This window comes from Oryzias latipes, chromosome 9 (assembly GCF_053564925.1).
Source record: "Oryzias latipes strain Hd-rR chromosome 9, Olatipes_Hd-rR_3.1".
In the NCBI taxonomy this organism is placed as follows: domain Eukaryota; kingdom Metazoa; phylum Chordata; class Actinopteri; order Beloniformes; family Adrianichthyidae; genus Oryzias; species Oryzias latipes.
The window spans coordinates 2,752,005-2,775,907 of NC_136245.1; the positions used below are offsets into that span (position 1 = coordinate 2,752,005).

The 23,903-nt window shown below is 40.2% G+C and overlaps 1 protein-coding gene across 1 annotated transcript; it reads left to right on the forward strand.

Annotated features, from left to right (window-relative positions):
* Window positions 1-12,738: 12,738 nt before the first annotated feature.
* On the forward strand, window positions 12,739-23,147 carry LOC101161284 (polyunsaturated fatty acid lipoxygenase ALOX8-like). The gene is made up of 13 exons (XM_023958646.2): window positions 12,739-12,927; window positions 13,065-13,146; window positions 13,493-13,615; window positions 13,709-13,809; window positions 14,120-14,268; window positions 14,358-14,501; window positions 17,404-17,607; window positions 17,686-17,772; window positions 17,851-18,020; window positions 18,464-18,585; window positions 19,323-19,423; window positions 22,568-22,738; window positions 22,823-23,147. Exons 1-13 carry the CDS (start codon window positions 12,780-12,782, stop codon window positions 23,000-23,002), a joined length of 1,782 nt encoding a protein of 593 aa, XP_023814414.1. The 5' UTR covers window positions 12,739-12,779; the 3' UTR covers window positions 23,003-23,147.
* Window positions 23,148-23,903: the final 756 nt, after the last annotated feature.

Here is a 23,903-nt window from a genome sequence, read left to right on the forward strand (position 1 = left end):
CAATCAATGCTGAGACAGAAGTTTTGATTCATACTTTACTTAATTTTTGAACTATTACCATTTTAAAGCTCCTGAAAGAGCAGCTTCAGCTTTTTATTCCATGTCACAAATGAACACAAACTGCCACACAGCAGTAAAACAAACACACACTTTCTAAAAAGGATGAACTTTAGAAAAAAAGAGCATTAGCGCCACCTATTGTCCATTTGAAGAGCTGTATAAAAATAATCCATGTACACTGTAATAAAAAGTGATCTAAAAATGAAGTCAGCTGTTCTTTGAATTACCGATCCCAAACGTTCCACATCATAACTCAGAAGTAACAACAAACAGGAATGCAAAAAAATGACAAAACATTCTTCAAAATTTCTTCAGGGTTTTAAATCTGAATGTAATTATATTCTGCATGGGTTTACGTCAGCAGAAAAATGTTTTAGAAAAACACTGTTCCCTTAGCGGAATTTCAAAATGAATATTGCAAGGACCATATTGTTTTCGCAGTTGGAACGACTTTGCCGCCTTTTAGCAAGAATGTGACCCCCGCCGCATGCTCGAAAAGTCACCAAAACGTGCACACACCTGGGATAAACTGCAAATGAATTTTCCACAAAGTCAACGTCACCCCCCCGAAGACGATGACATCACGGCCAGCGATCCCGTCAAAAAAATGAATGGGCCGAAAATCATATATGGGGCCGAACAAAATGTACTTCAAAATGCATTTGCGAAACCAAAACACACGTGTCGGGGATATCCCAAAGAAGTTTTGAAATCATTATGGGACGGCCACACGACCTACGGCTTGGCAGCCATTTTGTGGCGAACTCCGAGAATTGGCGATTTTTGTGTTTTCCCACAATATTGAAAAATGAAATTTTGTTCGAGCGATTTTCATGAAATTTGACTCACATGACCCTAGCGTAAGTCTACAATCACGCCTGGAGTTTCGTTGACCTTTGACCTCGGGTAAAGGCCATTATCTTGAATTTTCTATAAAAAAACACCTTTCCCACTTGTGTGCAAAGGTAAATTTGTCGTTGGAATTTTCAGGGATCGTCTCGAAACCTTTTGGGCATCACTGGCAAGCTACTGTGGTCAATAATGTTGGAATTAGAAGTTGTACATTTTGAACGGCGTGCGTGTGGCAAGCTAGCAAAAGGGCGCACTGTTATAACTCCCATGCCATTCAATGGAATACAGTGAAAAGTTAATGCATGCATCCATGTCAGGAACTGAACATAATGAAAAACCCTGGACATGGACATATAAAGAAATGTGGGCGTGGTTAGCACAAACCACTGTTGCTAAGGACAACAAAGAGTTAATTTTTTTCGATTTGTCTGAAACTGACGTCGATCTGTTCGTCCTCCCGAGGTGACCAAAACACAAACCGGTTGCTATGGAGATAAAATCAACAGAAAAGCCACCATTTTGGAAAAAGTGGTTTTTTTATCAACTTATGACATATAGCTCTCACCAATGGAGCAATGTGTTTTTCTGAGTCAGTTGATGATGCTGATCCTTATGCTAGCACTTTAAGTCAAATTAGCATAGTTAGCATTGTTAGCATAATTAGCAAACGCAGCTCTGACTAGCCTTGATCAAAGGTGGCCGGTGAGGGCAGTGGGGCCGGTGAGGGCGGCGGTGGTGCGTAGAATTGTGCCATGCAACGCCGCTTGCGGCTTTTTTTTTTTTTTTTTTTTTTTTTATTTTTTTTTTTTTTTTAACTTGTCCTGTCCAACAGCTAGGCAGACAGATGAGAGCTGAGGGCCTCTTGGGTTGGACATATTTTACTTTAACAAGAGGGGTTATTAATCTTCAGACAAACCAAAGGTATGTCTGAACAAACCCCTTTTGTAATTGAGGCCAAACTTTATTAATTTCAAACACGTCTGAAAATCTTTGGTGTTGGACCGGACGGAAAAGGAAAGAGGGGAAGAAGAAAGAGGGACGTTAGAGAGAGGGGGGGTAGGGGGTGATAATAGGAGGGGAAGGGGGATAAGACCATGAAGCAGCATAAAGCAACAAGTTTACTGGTTGTTAATCATTATGGTAAGGTTCAAATGTAAAAAAAAAAAAAAAAAAAAAAGAGGGCGGAGCCTGTCCACACACACACTCAAATGTTATAAACACACCTGTTAGTTGCAAAAATGTCCACCTGTCGACATGTACACAAAACAGATAGTGTTCACACGCATACTTATGCCTTAAAACCAACTAGTGTGAAATATTTCAGTCATTCAGTCTGTTGAGCTGACACCTGTGCTCAGGTGAGTGTTTATGTTCTTCTAAAATGGATGGTGGAACGTGAAAAGAAGGAGGGAGAGTGCCCAGCCATCCCCACCCCAAGACCCCCACCGCACCAGCAGCGGCAGCCGGATTCCCCCCAACACCACACGGGAACCGGCAGGGAACAACCGCCGCCCGGGCGACCAAGCCCGCCACCCAGGCCAGGGCCAGCAGGGCCGCCGCAAGGCCCCCAGAGCCAGAGAGCAGGGAGGCACGGAGGGAAAGAGGGCGCCGCCCCAGCCCAACCAGGAGAGCAGCCCCCCCGCCGCGCCGGGAGAACCCAACGCTTGCGGCTTTAATTCCGATTACTTTTGTTCATATAAACACAGCTAATGTTTTGGGACTCGATATTTACGTCTGTGACCCCGTCACGTATTTTTGGCATTTGTTCATGGGAAATTTTGTATTCAAGACAAGCAAGAGTCGTATTTAAAACAGACATGTCAAACGTCAAACTAAATGTTGTTTTACACATTTTTGCAAAATGGACAATTAAAAATAAATTCAGTTTCAGACTTTATTGACATTTGAAAATTTTGTATAACAAATTAAAAGAAAGAGGATTAAAGTTGAGTTGAGTCAACAGACACATTTAACTAAGACAAAACCATTTAATCTCCCAAAAAGAAATAAAACATTTTGGCCAAAGTTACATTTCTGATTTAGACAAAAGAAAAAACTTCAGAATGTTCACTTTTTTTTTAGTTACAACCTAACTTATAAACATGTTGGTCTTTTTTTATTTCAAATTCAACAGGAATGCTGTGATTATATATGTTTTTTCAAACTACAGTTGCTCTTGCGCAAACATTAAAAAACAATGAAAATCACTGCTCCGAGAGAATATTGTTTTTGTTCAAATTTTTTTAATGTTTTATTTTTAGGTTACATAATATGTAAATTGGAGGAAAAACAACTACCTGGGAATTTTTTTTAAACTAATTTAGTTGTAAATTAATATTGAAAACAATTGTAATATTTATTGCAAATTTTTAGAATAAAAACAGAGTTTTGTGCCTCAGGTATTACAAAAAAAGCATGCAAGATCATGAAGGGACTGTACATCAAAACAGACAACAGAGTTTATTTTTTTCCATTTTTGGTTGTTGGTGTTCCTTTATTGGATCAAGGAAAGCTTGGCTCAAAAAAGGCTGAAGAATCCAGCTCAATTCTATAGAACTCACTGGTTTTAGCAATGGGGAAAAACTGTAATCACTAAGAACTGTGGAGTGTTGCAGCCCTTTCTTAAAGAAAGAGACGTTTGAAATCATTTCTTGGGAAAAACGTTTGTTGCATAGTTTGTTTGTCTGACTCAATCCCTTCAGAAAACCTGATTACAGTTTTTCTGCTTAAAGCAAAGTGATTTGCTCTGAACTAAATGATCTGTGACTCAAACCCCCGGGTTACTCAATACTATTTACTATATTTACTGTATTAAACCAACATTTTTTTAACCAGATTTCACCTTTAGAGATGTATTTATTTTCCCTTAAGTCAGAGTACACAGCATGATTTTATGTATTTCTATTGAAATGATGAAAAAAGAAAAATCTTAAACAGAAGTATGATGACAAATGACTACATGCAAAGTTCAAAAAGAGCTTTGATTGAAGTTCAACAGCCCTACTTATCGAGTCCAATCCCCTTTTTAATCCAATCTTAAATTTATACAGAATTTTTAAAGAATCTCAGGTAATTAAGACATATGTGGCACACTTTAAATGAACAGCAGACCACTGAACATTTTGTGCATTTAATTAATTGGTTCTTCCAAGTATAGCAGCGTATTCAAACACAAACATGTGGATACTTTCTAGAAAAACCAACTGTCAGTGCTCCTCAGAACTCTCTTCTTTTCCCTCTCATTCATGCTGCCCTGCGTGCTCCAGCATGACGTCATTCTTCCTCGAAGGCGCTAGCTCTACTTGCTGGCCATTACAGTACTACAATATTTTACAGTCTACAGTTCAGTCCACATTCTACGGTTTTAAAATTAAAAAATTATAAAATAACTAAGATAACTAACAAGGGAGTGGCTAATTTTCACTGTCCTTACACATATACTGAAAACAATCAGCTTTGTTTCAAGGAAAGAAATTAAAAAAATACAAATGAATTGATCATATAAATCCCTTATATCTATATCATCACCCGTTTATCATTACTTAGAACTTTTTTATGGATTATTATTATTTTTAACCGTGCATTGCCTCAATGATTCCCCAAATTTGGGTGGTGAATGTCATTCAGAAGGATCTTCTGAGTAATGCCTTGCCCCAGCCTTCTCCTCTTTACCTCTCTGTTCCTCTCCCTCTTCATCATCAGCTGATCGGCTCTCTTTCTCTCTATCATCATCATCATCATCATCATCATCATGATCATCATCATCATCATTATCATCATCATCATCATCATCCTCTTCTGAACCTCTCTCCTCGTTCTTCTCTGTTGGGACTGACTTGTCATATATGTCTGCACTTGTTTTGCTAAAATAAGTGAATAGGTGGTCAGCAGAAGTTTAAACCAGAATGAGCCTCTAGGTTTTTATTACTTTAATAGTTCAATTATTCCTACTTTAAGTCATCTCTGCTCTCTTTTCTATCAGATGCATCTTCAACCTCACGTCTGTCTCCTTCACCTCTTGTCTGTGTTCTTCTCTACTAAATCAGATGGCCAAGCAACAATATTTCATGTTTTAAATAAATTAAACATCTAGCTAACACATGTTTTTTTTTTAAATGACTGACTTGATATTAACTGGCTTTGCCCTGAATTTCCACCATCAGACCAACCTGTTTCTTTCCTCTTCTGTCCTGATTCTTTCTCTCCATCCTCTTAGCTGTGTGATATTATCTTTGTGTTAGGAAGATCTTGAAAAAATACAGAGACTAAACTATATGTAAAAATAGAAACATTTTAAATTGTATTTTTGTTGGATATCACTTAGTCGTGAATAGAATAGATTTATTCTTTGTTGTTCTAACATTTCCAAATGACCCGAACAAACCAAGGTCAGGGTCAATGAGAATATCTGCAGCCTTAAACTTAGACAAATGTGAGTTCAAGAAGTACAATAAATGAAGATGGAAAAACATTTAATTGAATTGGAGTAAAATGACATTTTAAGTAATTTTGAGTTGTACAAACAATTATTGAGTTGGATAGACATAAGAAATTGGGTTGAATAAATTTAACTAAATTACTTTTTACCAATAGAAGTGATTCATTTAAGTTGGATAATTTATATATATATGCGTCACAATGAAATGGAAATGAGATAGAAACTCATGTGTTTACTTTGTCTTTTCTTTTTCTCCAAGCAGAAACTCTTTCTTTTGCTGATGATGCAGCCGTATTACTTTTTGATGGGCGTATAATCTTCATACACCGTCATTAAAACCTTAAGGCCTGTACACACCGGGACGAATTTCGCCGGCGAAATTCGCCTTGTGACTAAACAAAGGGCACCAATGAGAGTGTGCACACCGACGCGAAAAAACGCCACGCGTCAAAGCGTCAAAAAAAAAAAAACGCCTCGGGTTCGTTTTTTTTTTTGACGCCTCGCGTCGAAATCTATTCGACCAATGAGAATGGCACTTTTGCACACGTGTCTGGAGCTTCTGAAGTTACAGTTAAAAGACAACTTGGGGGCGCTCAAACACAAAACTGCCTTGCTGAGCACACATACCAGCGAAGAAGACAGACGCCGAGTTGCATCTACACAGCCGCGAAGAAGACAAAGAAGATGCAGGGCACGATGAATGTGGAGTTGCTGGTCTCATTGGTGTCCGAGCACAAAGAACTGTACGACAAACGCGAAAGCGATTATAAAAATCTGGACAAAAGAGAACAGTTATGGAGTGGCATTGCACAGCAAATGGGCCTTGATGTCGAGTTTCATTTTATTTAATTGTCTTGCATGTACGTTCCAACAAACATTTGACCATCACCATTGTTTGTGTGCTGTAGTGGAGGAGGTAAAACAAAAATGGAAGAGCCTGCGAGACACATACACGCGGAAAAAGCGCGAAGAAGACTGCCGAAGTGGACAGGCGGCTAAACAAAAGAAGGCCTGGAAATTTATGAAGGTGATGGAGTTCCTCGCAGCATCAACGGAATTTCGAAGGTAATATTATCATTACACATTAATTTGTCAAAATGGGCATGAGTGTGGCATGGCCCACAGTGTGAGTCATTGTTTCTGATGTAAACTGAATTTGTCTTTACAGTGTCCACAGTAATATTTCCCAGGAAAATACGGATGAAGGGGTTCATCAAGTAATTCGTAAAGATGTCAGCGACAGAGAAGGATCTGCAAGCACATCCTCAGAATCGACCTTCTCCGGCCCAACTGTGAGGCCTAGTACTTGCAACAAAAGAAAAAGGCCTGAGACACCAGACTTGTTGGACCAGTACCTATTGTCAAAGGAAGTGAGGGAAAATGAGAAAGAGGAACGGAGAAGAGAAAAAGAGGAACACAGAGAGCAAAAAAGAGAAAAACTAAATGATGAAAATTATCTGTTTGCTATTGGTTTAATACCAACATTAAGAAGACTGTCCCCAGCTGTACAGTCTTCGGTCAAACTCAGAATCCATCAGCTATTGCATGATGCTGAGTTTGGCCAGGCCTCTGTTTTTCCACAGCATTCACCGGTGTCCTACAACCAGCTCCCCCCGCAGACCCCACCAAACTATGGCTGCTCTACCTCATGGCAACCCTAGAATTTAATGAATATATTTAAATTCTCTTTTTTTTGTTTCATATTCTTTAAATTTCTTTGTAAATAGGTATTTCATAAATGTTTATTTGCACTACTGTTCATTTGCACTACTGTTCATTTGCACTACTGTTCATTTGCACAGCAGTCATTTTGACTTATTTGCACGCTCCTTTGTTTACATTCTTTGTGATTGTTCTTGCAACTCATAGTTCATACAAAATAAAACGTTTCATTTTTCTTAAAGAAATTGTGCATCAGTGACTTGAAAGTAATGTAACATTTTGAGATTTTGCATATCTTTGGACATAAGTATACGTGACCTTATTGAAATAGCTATGGGCCCAATTTGAGTCACTGCATTTATAGGCAACATCTACAGGAACATAACTTATGTGCACAGCATTGTGCAGGGAATGAGAACATCTTAAAGAAAAAGCTAGTAAAAATGTTTATTAAAAAGACACACTTTAAAAAGTACACCTTACATTTAGTTGTAAATAAGTATATGTTGAAGTGACCAAATTACTTTACATTTTACAAAAAAAAAAACACTTTAACTTTGCTAGAACATATCAAATCAAAAATGTTTAATTTGTTGTGAGTGCTGCCATATTAATTAATGAAGAATCAGATGCAATAGATTTGATAGTGTCTTCAAGTTCACAGAAATTGTATATATACACACATACACTAGCGGTTTTCACAGGGCATGGTTCACACGTTCATACTGCCAAGCAACTTCTCCTGCTGGTGAGTTGAAGTACTCTTTGTACAGTTCTCGGACATTTTGGGCCTCCACAGATGCCCGCTGCCCTCTACAATGTTCAAAGCCTTGTAGCCGTTGCTCACAATCATGGTCATCTTCTGTGGCATGATTCTGGTCTTCTTCGCTGGAACTGGAGCTGGAGCTACTGGTGCTTGAGATATCCATGTTTTCTTTGTATGATTCTGACAAGCGCGTAAATACTTGCTCTCTTCTTCTGAGTGAAAAGCGACTTTAAGAAGCGTAAAGTTGTGCAGCGCCACCTTGTGTACAGGAGTATTTCTGATTTACATTAAGCGCCATCTAATGTCAGGGAATGAAATTGCATGTTCACTCGGTTCATCGCCAGCGAAAATCGCCTGGGTGTGAACACAAAAAACGCGGCGAAAAACGCTGGCGAAAAACGCCTGGCGAATATTCGTCCCGGTGTGTACGGGCCTTTAGAGTCCCGTCTCACTGAAATATAGCGCTCTCTATTGTTCTCCACGCGTTTAGTGTCACCCCGGAAATTGGCGATCCATTGAGAATGTCTTTATGTACTTGCCGTGTCTTGGTGTGGCACTTGCTCCAAATAAAGAGGTTTGATCCAGCAAGTTGGCTCAATTTCTTCCAGAATCTGTTCACTTCTACTTGGATGACATTCAGTCTTTTGAATGGATAGCCTGCTAATTCAAAAGTGCAGGAGTCAACTTTAGGACCAGCTCTTCCCAGCAGTAAGGTGTTTGGTGTTATGTAGCTTATCCAGTCTTCTCGAGTGTGAGTTCTTACATCTATGGGTCTTTCATTGGTTAGATTGGCTGCCATGTAGTGAAAGGTTTGGAATTCTTCCCAGGTAAATATGCCATCCCCACCTAGATTATGCTGGGCTCTTTTTAGCACCCAGCTGTGGCTGCTCCTTTTCTGTGGGGTAGTCAGCAGGGTGTATCTTCTAACTCCAATTGGTCCCATACAGGGCAGATTCATTTTGGATATCTGACTTTTCCAATTGATCCAAGAACAGATACAGGTTTTCAAGAGCTGGCTTTGCTCCCACAAAGTTGCTTTCAGAATCTGACCAGAGTTTTCTTGTGTGACCCCGGATGGCAGTGAATCTCTTGTAGGCCAACAGAAAACCTTCAGTTGACTGATCACTTACGACATTAAAATGAACAGCTCTGGAAGCCATATACAAAAGATGATCCCTTCATACACATTAAGTCGTTCCCTTTTTCTTACTCCATCTTTCACTTGATAGGGCCCAAACAGATCAACTGTGGTAAACTCAAAGGGTTGGGCTGGACGTGTTCTCTCAGGAGGAAGGTCAGCCATGATTTGTTTACAATTTTTGGCTTTAGTCATTCTGCACTCCACACGGCTAAAACCACCTTTTTAGCTAGTCCTCTGCCTTTAACAACCCAGGCCCTTTTCCCCATCCTCATGAGTGTTCCAGCAATGTCTTCATGGTTTGCTTTGTGTGCTTCTCGGTGCGAGGAGCGTTGACACCCAGGAGTTACATGGCAAAAGGGGCACTGCTGTCTTTTCCTCATCAAAACTTTGGATTCTTCCATCGCAGACTTGAAGTCCTGTTTCCTCATCCTTGTACACAATTCTGTTCAGAGTGGTATCGTCAAATTTCACCCCTTCTTGCAGCGTGGAACACATCTCTGAAAGCATCTTGGAATTCTTCCACAGTGAGCTTTTTAATTGCATTTCTTGGATCTTCTTTTAAAAGGGAAACTTTGATTTATCTTTTTTGTGTTTCAGTTTTTATTTCCATATTTCAACAGCTTTCCAAAGCCAAGCAATAATCCTGAGTAATCTCATTAAACTGCTGATTTTTGTCATATCTATGAGTTGTTTGACTGCTGCTCCAGCTGAAGGTCTGTAACCATGAACAATCTCCACTTTGGACTCTCAAAATGCCTTCTCTGGACTACTTTGAACCATATTGTTGAGCGCATTTGTCTGGATTTTTGCCTGAGTTCTTGTGATGGCAGAGGAGTAAGCTTTTCGTGGGAGTTTGTTGACTCCGTCTTTGGCAGTGGCAGCAATTTCTTTGGCTGACTTTATTGGCCATTCAGTCATAGGCTTCCTCAAAAATGGTGGTCCCCTTTGCCAGTCAGAGTCCTCACAAAGATTTTTCAAATGCGTAGGGAAATCTATTGATTAAAAAAAGCACTGTAGCACTTTGTTTAAAGACCCACTCCAATGACAAAGTGTTTCTAGCATGTTCTTGTAGAATTTTTCTCATGATGGAGGACATATATGAAATAATTCAAGATTAAGACTGCGTTTCTGAGGATTTCTTTAGTTAAAAGCCAGCGGTTTGAAAAATCTCCGGTGACAGGGCAACTACCATGGGTGGGCCAAAGTCCCCCTTTTTTACCCCAATTTCGATGCATCCACTTTCAGAAATATAGATCCATCTTCATTTTCCTCATCTGAGCCGCCATCTGGCTAAAAACTGTACATCTGGACCGCTCCAAAATTGCTCGCCGTTATTTTTGCTGCACCAATGTTTGCTTGGGGTTGTGCTGGTCTGTAGCCTAGTGGGGGAGACTGTGGGTAAGGAGACAATGGGGTATCAATTAATAGTCACTTCCATGCCAAGAGTCCCAGCCTACACAACCCAGAAGTGAATTTCTTTTTTCTTTTAATTTCTTATGGGGTCCTTCTACTCTCCACAAAATATAGTGGAAGTGTTGTACAGACTGAAGACATGCAGGTTTTTATCAGAGATCCAATAGCAGCAGTAAACCTTGTAGACCCAAAGAAAAAATAATTCTAGCTTTGCCTCTGCAGGAAGCTGCACTATTATGATAATGCTCCTTTCCTGAAGCTTCAGCGTCAACAGTGACACTGCTCTCTCCCTCAGGCCGTCTAGTTTATGAATGTAGCTGTGATTTTGACACGGTTGAGACATTTCTTAGTCAAATGTAATTTTTAACTATTTAGCAAAGACAAGGTTCTTGAGTATTGGGGGGGGGGGGGGGGTAACTGTGGAAATAGTGATGAAACTTTCAGAGATGACATAAGCTCATTTAAGACACAGAAAACAACTGCTTGTGTATTTATTTCAATGTTAACTAAAAGGACAGTTTTGTAACATATATATGTCATTGACAAAGACTATTTCTTAAACACCCAGGCAGGCAGTTTGTAATTTAAAATACTGATGTCAACACTGATTAGCCAATACTGTTTTGGAACACAGACTGACATCTGGGTTACATGTTGCCAAAAAGCAACTTTTCCTGCAATGTTATGTTGGTTCTTAAAATCCAATTTCTGGTTGATATCATCCAGATATACATGTGCTGTGTGGGTTGTAAATAAGGGATTCATTAGGTAATTCAAATGAAATAGTTGAAAAAATGGGAAGGGTGTGATACCTATAATTACATGAATGTTATCAAATGCTAAGAGACAGAAACAACCTCAGGCATGTCCTCCTTCATGTGGACATCCCTGAGGTTTCTTCAGTTTTATGTGAGGAATTTATTCCTCACAGAGAAGGAGGGTCTGAGGGCAGGGATGCCCATTTTAGCTAAATCTGTTTAGTTTAGTTTAGCTATCAGCTATCATATTTTATGACAGACTTTATGTTTTTGTACAATAACTAGGTTGAAGTCTGTTGAGACAAATGTGTTGCAATATTGGGCTATATAAAAAAAATTGAATTAAACTGAGTAAACCGGTCTTTGAATTTGATTGACAGCATTTTCTCCATATGGACCCTTCTTTCCCAAAAGGAACCTTTTTGTTTGGAGACACCAACTATCTGGTTCCATGGTTCCATCCACCTCTCTGCGGAAGAATTTTATCTATTCAGATGTTTGATAATCCGATAGCTGACAACTGCGATCAGTGGATTTCTGATTGATCTGGAGGATCTGATGAAGTGAACAGAAAAGTGGGCTGTTGGAGCTTTGTGGAGAGATAAACTCTGGTTAAGACTCAGACAGAGAGACGGTGGCACCATGACCAAAAGCTCGATGCGTTGCTTTTGCAGTAGGGGAGAGTGCTTGCGGTCCTTAGATTTGTACAAATAATGGATGACAAATTGGAAAAACCTTCCACCAAGATTGGAGGACACAGAATCAAATTGCCTAGGATTTAGGGCAAAAAGTTGCCTCACAATTAGACCACATTAGGTCACGGCTGGCAGATGGAAAATAAGTCAGCTGGCACCAAGAATTGTTATTTAATCAGACTGACATGTTGTCCTTAGTGTTTCCAAAACGTCTCTACAGAGGTTGATGATGCAGTCTGTTGTAAGCAGACTGGGATTGAAAGAACTGTTTGAATTAGGCCAATTGTCCTTGATTCAATTTCCAGGCTAAATAATTGAAAAATACATTTAATTCAGATTTTTTTTTCCTAGAATTTCGCCATTTTTACCTGAGAATAGATAAAGTACCTGTACTTTTGAGTGTTAACTTGGATTGATGACTGCTGTTGATACTTTTGTGTTTCTGTGGAATCTCTGTCTGAAGTTTCCTCATCACAGGTGACAGTTGAAAGGTGACAGACACCCCCCCTCACCAAAAAAACAAGGTTGTGTATAAAAGACCAAACCTGCTGAGACGTTTTATTCCTGCAAAGGAGATCTGCTCAAGAGTTTGTATCCTGAACTCACAGAGGTAAGAAAAGCTTATTTCAGATCACCTGCATTTCCTGGAAAACCTTAAAATACTGATCATTCATTATTGCTGATGGTTGTTTTTTCCCAGAGATATTGCATTTTGAGACAAAATGGTTGACTACAAAGTGACTGTCTGGACTGACAATGCATCCCGCCCCTCCACCTTATGCTGGGTCAACATAACTCTGCACGGCACAAAGAGGCAGAGCGAAAGCACAAAGCTCTTTCATTGGTTTGAGTCATTCAGCAAGGGAAATGTGAGTGAGCTGATGATCATGCAGCTCTGAGCTCTTCCTGTTTCAGCAATTCTGAAGCTTTTTCTCCTGATTTGTAGACGTCAACATTCACTGTGAGCTGCTCTGAAGACATCGGGGAGCTCGAGATGATAAAGCTTGAGAAAGGCTGGATGAGTTCGACTGATTGGCTCCCTGGAAAGGTGGAAGTGGAAACTCCCAGTGGAAAAGTCTACAGGTTTCCCATCTACCACTGGATCTCTAATGGCAATATCAACTTGTTCAGAGAGGGAAAAGGTTTGTGTGTTTGAGTCACTTTCATATTGAAGTTATTGGAAAAAGGCGCTTAAAAATGACCAGAAGCACAAATAAAGAAATGCCCAACATCCATTAAACAACAAGAGACATTTGTGTTGTTGTCGTCTTTTATTTAGCTGTGTTGGACTTTAAGGAGACAGACGAAAAGCTCAGAACTGACCGGAAGGAGGAGCTCCGAGAGCAGCAGAGCATTTACTGGTGAGAAAATCTACTCATCAATGCATTTATCTCATTAATTCACATTTACATAAGAAAATACAATTCATTTAGTACATAGAAAAGAAGTTCCAAACTTACCCTTTCTGTTTCTTGATTATGGATGTTTTAGTGGTTATACTCTTTTGTTCTACTTTATTAAAGTTCTGCATTTAGCTTCCATCATGGCTCATGCCTCCTATAAGGCAAAAGGTGCCAAAGTGTTGACCTGTGTCTGTGTCTTAACTCAGTTTGGGCTCCAGTCTGGTCTCTTTCTGTGTTTTTGTTCTTCCTCATTTTTTGATTGTGCAATTTTTTTTTAACATTCCTGCTCTTCTGTTTTCCTCAGCTGGGATGTCTATAAGGGTGGAATTCCAGAATGTGTGAAAGAAAACTCAATTCGTTCACTGCCTCATGATGACAGGTCCACCATTGCCAGTATTATTTCAACTGGAATCAAGGACTTCAATATGTAAAGCTCCTGTATTTTTTCTGATTGTTAATTTTTCATGTCAAAGTTGTTCTAGGTTAATGAATAACTTTTCTGCTGATTTTTTCTTTGTAGTATATATGAGCAGTTTATTGGATATCTTAAGGGTAAAAGAACATGGACCAGTTTTGAGGATATCGAGGATTTCTACAAACTTGTAGTTACTCCAACAACAGGTACAATGTCAACATGTTCTTATTCTATTCTGATCTGCCCAAAAAGTGTAATAGTTTGGCAGACCAAAAGAAACTGTCATAGAACAGCTGATAGTTTAACAGCTGACTGGAAATAAAATTGATGACCAGACAGAAAATTGATTGTACAACTTTCCAATGTGACTGAAATTTATTGTCAATGGCAACATGTTCTTAATATTTTATTTGTCTTCCTGATTACTTGTTGTGTTATGAGTCTACATCAGTAAGAATCCAGGTTTTGAAGCTCAGCATTTCAGCACACTGAAGTCAAGCTAATTTGTTCTTTCAGTCCTCGAAAACTGGAGGAAGGACTCCTTCTTTGGATACCAGTACCTGAACGGGATCAACCCCATGGTGATCAAACGCATTACAAGCCTTCCTGAAAACTTTCCTGTCATCATCCAAAATCCTGCAGTCAGTCTGAACTCAGAAATGGAGGTAAACATCAACACAGACAGACACTTTGCTTGAGTTTAGATTGTCCATCTGCTTCACAGAGCGACTCTCTCCCGCTTTCATTTCAACAGAAAGGAAACATTTTCCTGTGCGACTACAAGATTCTGGACGGAGTGGAAACAAACACCATCAACGACAAGAAGCAGTACTTGGCTGCTCCGCTTGTCCTGCTCCACCAGACTGAGGAGGGGATGATGATGCCCATCGCTATTCAGGTGATCAATCAAGTGCTGCAAGATGACAGATATGGAAACTCAGATCTCTAGTATCCGAGGCCATAAAAAACTGAAACCTGCTGGAAACATGTAGCTTTGAGTCTTCGGTTGGGTCTCACCAAAGTCTTGTGAATGCGAGATTCCTCACTGTTGAGAGGATCAGTGGAGTGTTCCACTACAGCAGAGAAGAGAATGCAGATAGTCCCCGTTCACTATTCTTCATTGTTCACAGAGATTTATGACGCCACCAAGATAATAACATTTGAATTAACAACAGAAAAGTAATAGGTGTGTAACTGTTTCAGGAGGAGCACATAAGAAACCAAAAATAAAATGTCTTCTGCTGGAAAAACTCTAAAGAGTCAAAAAAGAACAAACAAGAGAGAAGCTCAAAGCTCCTGTCAGCTTCAGGGAAACAGAAACATCTTTAGAATAAAACAAACCTTTTGTTAGATCTCAACTTTCATGAGCTAAACTTAAAGATCCAAAACTGATTCCATGTTCACAAAAGTACAGCTTCTTTTAAATATTCACCCCAAAACTATATTTGTGACAGCTTTGTGTGTTTATTTATATATAATAGAATTGGAAAAGTTCTTTAATGTTTTATGTGTTACTTTTAAAGCATTTTTATTGCAGGGAGTGTATTTTCTCTCCTCTTTCTCTCCACATTCATACTTGAATACAGGTGGGTGTTGAAGTATTCAGACTGGACAACCCTTAAAATGAACCAGGGTTAGTTTTCCCCGATAATCCGGAAACAATTTTCAGTCTGAATACACCAGGATCCGCTCTCAGACCCATGTTTGGAGGTGGTCTTGGTTTGTTTGCAATTGGACTGAGGTCCAATTGCTCTTAGATTCCTCAGTCAGAGTAAAATATGTCCTTGGAGTGAAACAACTGAAACAAAACAGCCACTGATCACATGATGTATGCAGAGTAGGAACGTAGAGACAGATGAGCTGCGGACAAATGTGTCAACAAACTGTTTCCAAGCAGAAAAAAGGGTCCAACTGTTAATTTGTTAGAATGTTTATTTTAACACCCCTGAAAATGCTTCTAACCCGTTTTCTGTGTCTCGTTACGCAGCACGCACCCAGCGCTGCTGTGACATCACCCAAAAAGCTACCTGAACGAAATTTTTCTAAACTAATGAGATAACGCCACAACAATGAGACGCAGCGACTCATTGAAATGTTATCGGATGAATTCCGACTCATCCAAACAGTTTTAACATGATCCACATCACTTGTCACTGTTTTCCCCACAATCTTAATGTCATAAACACTTCTCAGCATGCCTTCATACCCGTTGTCTCCTCAGCATTACAGTTGCTAGCGTACTCTGGCTTAAAGCACACACGTCTCCTTGCCACTAACCGCCTTGCAGCATGAACCGCTGCACAAAAGTAACAAGTAATAGGTTTTGTTCCACAACTGGTAATTGAAATATACATTTTCGTCCCTATATGTATTGTAGGGCGAAGCACGTGCATCTTAAACTTGATGTTTTGACCCGCCCTCGTAGTTCCTGGCCAATGACTGAAGAGATCTTTAGTCACATGGTTTTGTTTACAAGCTTTGGTCCCTAACACAGTGGGCCACTTGATGCCAGTCTGAAAACAGACCAAACGGAAGGTTCTGGACTTGATCTGGAATAGAGGTAAGATTTTAAGCCCGAGTCAGAACCGAGTCAGAACCTGACCCGGCCCGAAATTCGGGTCGGGTCAGGTTCAGGACTAAAATGACAATCATTACGTTAGGGTCCGTTCTTCTTACTCAGAGGGAGAACGTTCACCGAACGTACACACACACACACACACACACACACACACACAAACACACACACACACACACACACACACAAGTAGGCCTCTATCCCACCAGTCACCAGCCCACCGTTGATTGACTGGCAAAAAGAGGGGGGCGCCGGCCACCCGCAGCTCTGTCCAAACTCTGGTCCGTTACAATATGTTTATAAAAATGTTTACTAAAACGATGTGTGGATACTAAACTAAGGAATACTTGTTATAAATAAATAATTTGGAAAAAACAGAGAAGGCACTGTAAGGTAATTGCTATAGAACTACTACTAAACACGCTTTGCGCACGTGTCGTGAATGTAATCTTCCCTCTGCAAGTCCGCATCTATTTTGTTTAGGTATCGGCGATATGGAGCAGCAAGAAGTCAAGGATAAACTTAAGACAGGGGAACTGAAAAGGCAAACACGCACCGCGGCTGCAGAATTGTTCCGCGTAATGAAGCGAGTGTGCATCAAGATCTCTCTTTCACCCTCTTTGTCTGGCCTCTTATTCTGTGTTCCAGCGTTATTTCGTTGTGCAAATGCATTTATCGTTGTCGTCGTTCTCTGTCGGCTTTTCCCATCAGGGGTCGCCACAGCGAACAAGTCGCATGGTAAACTTGGCAATGTTTTACGCCGGATGCCCTTCCTGACGCAACCTTCTCAAAGCAACCGGGCTTGGGACCGGCACAGAAGTAGAGAAAGGAACAGGGACAGGGCAGCCCGGATTCGAACCCTGGTTTCACGGACGGAAGGCGCCGCAAACCAGCATAAGCTAAACCGGCTCCCGTGCAAATGCATTTATCATGATCATAAAAATATGTGGATTATTTTAACCTTAAGAAATCTTGCATTTTTTTCTGCCCAAAATACTATGGGATAAATTGAAATTTCGCGTTTGCGTTGGACTCGGGCCTGCAAATCAAGTTAATTGGTCGGGTTCGGGCTGGGTTGGGCTTTAATGCCCGCGGGCCTGGGTCGGGTTGGGCTGGATTTTTTAGGCCCGATCTTCCCTCTAATCTGGAACAAAGGATTTTTTCCAGACTGACGGTTCATTATCACTGATGATTAGGATTTGTTGTGTTTGATCTTCTCCTGCAGCTGAAGCAGAAACCCGGAGAGGACAACCCCATCTTTCTTCCCTCTGACTCTGAGCTGGACTGGCTGTTGGCAAAGCTGTATGTGAGAAGTGCAGATTTCAACCTGCATGAGCTCAACTATCACCTGCTGCGCACTCACCTGCTGGCTGAGGTCTTTGCCGTTGCTCTAAAGAGAAACTTACCCAGAGTTCATCCTGTTTTCAAGGTACCTGAAGCTGATGCAGCAGTGTCTTCATGAGCTGGAAGATTCCTCAATAACCTTTGCTGCACATTTCTGTTTCAGATCCTCATCCGTCACACACATGACACTCTGCAGATCAACGTCTTGGCTCGAGAGAGTCTCATCTCTGACGGTGGACTTTTCAGCCAAGTGTGTAGCGAAGAAGATCACACGACTTCATCATCTAAGTCTCATGGAAAGTTTGTAACTTTTTTGTCTGTTCTGTAGTTTACAGCTTCTGGTGGAAATGGTATGGACACCATCCTGCAGAGATCTCTGTCCAACCTCACCTACACGTCTCTCTGCATACCTGACGACATCAAGGAGCGAGGTCTGGAAGATGTGAAAAACTTCCACTACAGAGATGATGGACTGGAGCTGTGGGACATCATGCACAGGTTTCCAGGACGTTTCTATCCGTCATCATAGTCCATGTTAGAGACAGACAGTACAGAGGGAGTTCAGGCTTTCTGCTTTGTGTGGATGAAGTGATGCTTCAGAATGAGCTGAGGTGGAGATGATCCATGAAGGAGCTGCAGGTCTGACAATCTGAAGAACAGAAGTTAGAGATGAACAGGCCGGCCTGCTGAAGACTCACCTCCTCTCTACTCCACTGATCTCCATTTTAAGCTAAATGCAGGTTATTATGGTCTGTCTGTCTGCAGCAAACACAACTGTCCATCAAAAGGGTTTCAGTCCAAGTTCAGATCAGAAAAGAAACCTCACATTTCCTCACAGTTCTTCCATGTGGCTACATAATAAGTAGAGTCCTATTCATTGTTTCAATAATGAATAATGAATGAGTAGAAAACATGTTGCTGACTGTTTCTGTTTCTCAAAGCTTTGTCACGGAAACTCTCAGCTACTACTATAAGGACGACAGCGACGTTGAAAATGACATTGAACTGCAGGAATGGATCCAGGAAATCTTTGAACATGGATTTCTGAGTAAAACAGGAACTGGTGAGCAAATCCTTCAGCTGTTTACCTTCAGGGGGGGGCGATACTTACAGCAAATCCACCGCATCCACTGACCCCCTCATCTTCATTCTCTTCTCTGACATGAACTATTTTCTAGTCTTTCAGTGGATTCATCAATCCCATTTTTTGGTTTATGCCTCTGGTATCTTCTTACAAATAAATTCTCCTTTAATTACTTATTTTAAAATATAAAACAAATGATCATCTATTTACCTAAAGCTTCATTTCCACTGAGCGCTATGGTCCAGTTCTGGTCCAGTCTAGAAAGGTCCAGCTATTTTAGGGGAATGATTTGACTCAAAGCTGGACCATCACAGCGCATGTGAGATCATTAACAAACTTTATGATGATCGCTGGTTTCTCCTGGGGAGCAGTCAGCAGATCTCAATGAATATTATTATTATTATTATTAACATCCTTCCGGTTCTAATTTCTTCCAGAAGGAAATTAAGCGACTTATTAGCAGATTTGTCTGTTGCTGTGGTTATTTTCTTTTGGGGGGGCATGATCAGGAATTGCTTTTCGCAATGTTTGCGCTTTTTGCAATTAATCAAGTTGTGAAGTTCAGCTGCTCTATGTCTCTGTGGCGTTGTGGCTTCTTCCCAGAAGTCCAGATTTATGATGAGGAAGAAACATTCATCATCACAAAGAGAAATCCCAAACTAGATCCGTTTACCTCAATCTACAGAAGTGATGCAGTCATTTGTTCCAATCCACAGGAATCCCACAGAAGTTCAACACTGTGGATGAGCTGGTCAAGTTTGTTACCATGGTGATGTTCACCTGCTCTGTGCAGCATGCAGCCATCAACTCTGGACAGGTGAGTGCTGCTGTTGTAGCCACTCCTCCAGCTTGGGGGTTACTGCCCCGAGTGCTCCAATTACCACAGGCACCACTGTCACCTTCACTTTCCAGGCTTTCTCCAGTTCTTCTCTGAGTCCCTGGTATTTCTCCAGTTTCTCATATTCCTTCTTTTATATATATATAAAACAAATAAATAACAAACAAATATATAAAAAACAAATATATATATATATATATATATATATATATATATATATATATATATATATATATATATATATATATATATATATATATATATATGGCTGGGTAGCTCGGTTTGTACGGTGAAGGACTGGCAAGCAGGAATCCAAGGTTGGGTTCGAACGAACAATTAATGGCAAGCAATGATAATGAATGGATGCAATGGTGAGAAATTAACATCACCCAGTGAGGGTCCTTAGGCAACCTGACGCTTACGTCTATCCAACTCAATAATTGTTTATATAACTCATATTTACATATTTATCTAAATAAATGTCATATTACTCCAATTTAATTAATTGTTTTTCCATCTTAATTTTTTGTACTTCTTGAACTCTCATATGTCTAAGTTTGAGGCTGCAGATATTCTCATTTTTACAACATTAAAATTAATAGAGCAGTGTGGATTTGCAATGTGCATCACACTTTTATTTATCATGTCTCTATATTTGGCAACGTTCACAATGAAGGGGTTAATGCTTAATAAAAAAAATTAAATCAAAAAATCCGATTTCCAATGAAATGTGAACTTTTGTGATCTCCTGTGTGACCGTGAAATTACCCAGAAGTGAACCGCATGCGCAGAAGAGTCCTCAACGGTGAATGACATCACTCGTTGTTTCCGGAAGTAGCTAACGTTAACAATGGATGTCAACAACGCTGGGCTTATCCCCCAAAATGCTGTACCCCTCTTCATAAAATGGACAGGTGATAGGTTGACGGCCACTTCGCTTGTTCCAGTCTTTAACCTCCTTGTATTTGGCTTGGAGGCTTTTTATTTTTCGCTGGCATTGGAGCCAGGATCATCTGTACCCACGCTCAGCCATTTGGCTAGAAATTTGCGATAAGAACCCTTGAATTTGGCCTGAATAGAGCTGTCGCCCCAAATATGAATCCAATTGGTGACCTGCTTCCCTTCCACTGACTGGTCTCAGCAGCATCATCCGCCATGGTGATGCTGCTGATGAACATGATGTTTATGTTCTCGTTCCCGCCCACTTCAACGCAGAATGATGAAGTTTGTAGTGTATCTATGACGTACGGGTCGAATACGTGCGGCCTGGCCGTTCAGATGGAGGTTGCATTTGAAGAGATCGGATATGTGTCGTTCGGACTGTCATGAAAAGATCAGATACAGGTCGTATATGGGTAAAACAAATCAGATTTAGGTCGTTTCAGCCTGCAGTGTAAACGTAGCCTTTAACTTCAGTTCTTATGACATAATAGAGCACTAGTGGCACTTAATATCATCATCATCCTCTTCCTCCCCCTCACTCATGGTGCAGAAAGAATTAAACAAAGCAGGGTATAATAACTCGGCAAAACACAGTAAAACAGCTAAACAACTAAACACATTTGGTCAAAAACCTATACTTAAACCCAAATCCGTCCAGACAGGCAAAGGAAATTCACAATTCCTTGCCAATCCGTGCCAATCTAATAGCAGCACCAAAGTTACACCTATACTTAATTGAATTCATTTGAATGAAAGGAAAATAACTGTCTGATAACTATGTGTTATTTTTAAGTTGACTGAACCAAAAAAATGATTTATCTTAACAATAATTAAGTTAGATCAAAGTAAAAAGCTTATCTTTCCAACATCCATATGTGGTCTTATCATCCTCTCATGGTGGAAAAAGTATTATCTGAGCTTCTTCATCCATTAAATCATCTTCAAATGGACACGCCATGCTGCTTCACCTCTCTGAAAACAAACTAACCTTTAACTAAACCTGCTCCAGACCAGGTTATGTTCAGAGCATGAGTTGCCATGGTAAGCATACCCTGAAACATACTTACTTTTTTTTAAAACAGAAAGCTGAGGTTATCCTCTTCCTTAGCCTCAAACTTTGCGTAACTAGCATTACCTGCTTTCTGGAATACCCTCAGGGAGAACTCCAGCTTTACTTGTTAGTCGCTGGATAGGCTCCAGTATTCCTGGGACACCGGATGTGACTAAAGTGGGTTTAGAAAATAGATGGATGGATGGATTGTGTACTATTGGACCTATCCATGGATTGAGGAATTATAGTACTGTATATAATTTTTTTGTAATTTTTTTTCAAGCTTTTTCAAAAAGAATTGCCCCTAGGGGATAAATACACTTGTTTTAATTAAGTTAAATTGTTGGCTGGACATCTTTGACTGAAAAGAAGAAGATTTAGCTCTTTAACTATGGAGTTAAAGAATTTCACAGCAAGTCCATCACTTTTATCTGTGATGAGCAGCTTTGAGGTGATAACATGCGAACCAAAATCAACTCCAATCAACACTAACACAATCAGGGGTGAAAGTAAACATTTTTTACGCTGGTACTACAACAAATTACATCAAAAAATCTCTTTAATAGCAGTAAATGTAGATTAAAGGTGCAACGAGTAAACGATTGTTCAATTAATTGATTTATCCAATCAGATTGATCTGTTTAATTAAATTACACCGCTATAAAATGGTTTCAAAATGAAATCAAATTGATGATAATCGATCCAGGAAAATACTACTTGGATTGAGACAAGGTAAGTTTATTTTACTGAAACATAAAACATGACTATCACAGATCAACACGGATCATTCCAGTCCAATGTGTGGACAGACTTTAAAGTCATGTGACCATCCAGTGTCTAGAATGTTCTAAGAATGTTCCCTTTGGATTCTCTGGATGTGGAAAAACAACAGTGGTGAACTTTAGGAAACTAACATGTGAATGGATTTGACATTCATTCTAGTTTACTTGTCTGTTTGGAGACAGATTTCATTTCCACTTGATGATCTGGAAGAAATCCAAGAATCTGGAAAACTTCACCTTCTAACAGCTGACTCAGAAATTCTCACATTGTTTTTTCTTTTCTGACATTTCTACAACTTTAGGAACAATCTTCTTCTGAACAAATGTTTCTGCTTTTCATTTCTGCAGAATGACTATTATGGATTGATGCTAAATGGCCCCTCCACCATGCAAAAGCCCCCACCCACCAAGAAGGGAGAGGCGACCGAGGCCTCAATCATGGAAGCCCTGCCTGACACTCAGACCACAAGTCGCATCATGGGGGTAGTTGGGTTGCTCAGCAAAGCTCCCAGTGATGGTGTAAGTACATGAACTTCATGTTTGTCTGTAAGTCAGACAAATGCTTGGGTTCATTTTGACTCAAAGCTGGTTTTGTTGTTTCAGAAATTTCTTCTGGACTTCCATGAGGAATATTTTACAGAGGAGGGTCCTTGCAGCGAAATCCAAAAGTTCCAAGAAAAACTTAGAGCTTTGAGCAAAAAGATTGAAGACAGGAACAAGGACCTGCCGCTGCCGTACAAATACCTGGATCCAAAGTCTGTGGAGTGTAGTGTGGATATATAGAGAGCAGACCACAGCAGGAGACCAGCTGGAGATATTCACTCTTTCACTGAATTGCTTTAGGATGATTTCATTCCTTTTTTCCTGTTTTCTTTATAAAGAAACTTGTTTGTGACAGAAATTAATTGGGGTTTTTCTTTGCAGAATTGGTTCATGCTGCAGTTTGTGTTTGCTGTTTGACGGTTTGATGTGTTAAACCAACACTGTAGTTCAACAGTGATGTTATTCCTTTAATAGTTTCTCCTCCTAAAAATCAAATGTTATCTTTCCTAAACTCTTGAGGCAACAATAAATAAACCTTCTGGACAAAGTTCTTCTGTGTGATGCTTTGAGCTGGATAAAGTTGTAAAGGAGTGACAACGGAAGTTGTTGGTGGGGCGGCTAAGGGGGGGGCGGGGATCTGAGCGGGGTGACTGAAGACTATGGCACAAGGGAAAGAGCTGATGTGATAAAACACATCATCAAAATTTACGATAACTTAATACTGATGATAGTCCCTGTTTTTGCACAGAATATTGTGAGGTCAATAAAGTTACAGTTCTGGATTAGTTTCTGCTGCCTCAGGTGGAAGATTGCATTGACAGCATTGGTTAGAACAGGGGTGGGGAACCCATGGCTAGAGAGCCACATCTGACTCTTTTGATCGCCACAACTGGCTCGCAGACAAATCTTTAATTATTAAAAAAAATGCTTCATTAGACCAGTCCTTCCCGGGCACGATGCAATGCCAGGGGGGAGTGTAGTAGTAGCGGTGCTTGGAGAAAAAAAACTGCGCCACTATCAGTTTACTATTATTTTATATCACAGAGTTTGAACCAGCCTCAAACCTGTGAATTGCCGTCCCTGCAGCTGCTCCTGTCTCTGATAAGGAGCTGCAAATGTATGTGAAGGAAAAGGGGAGGGG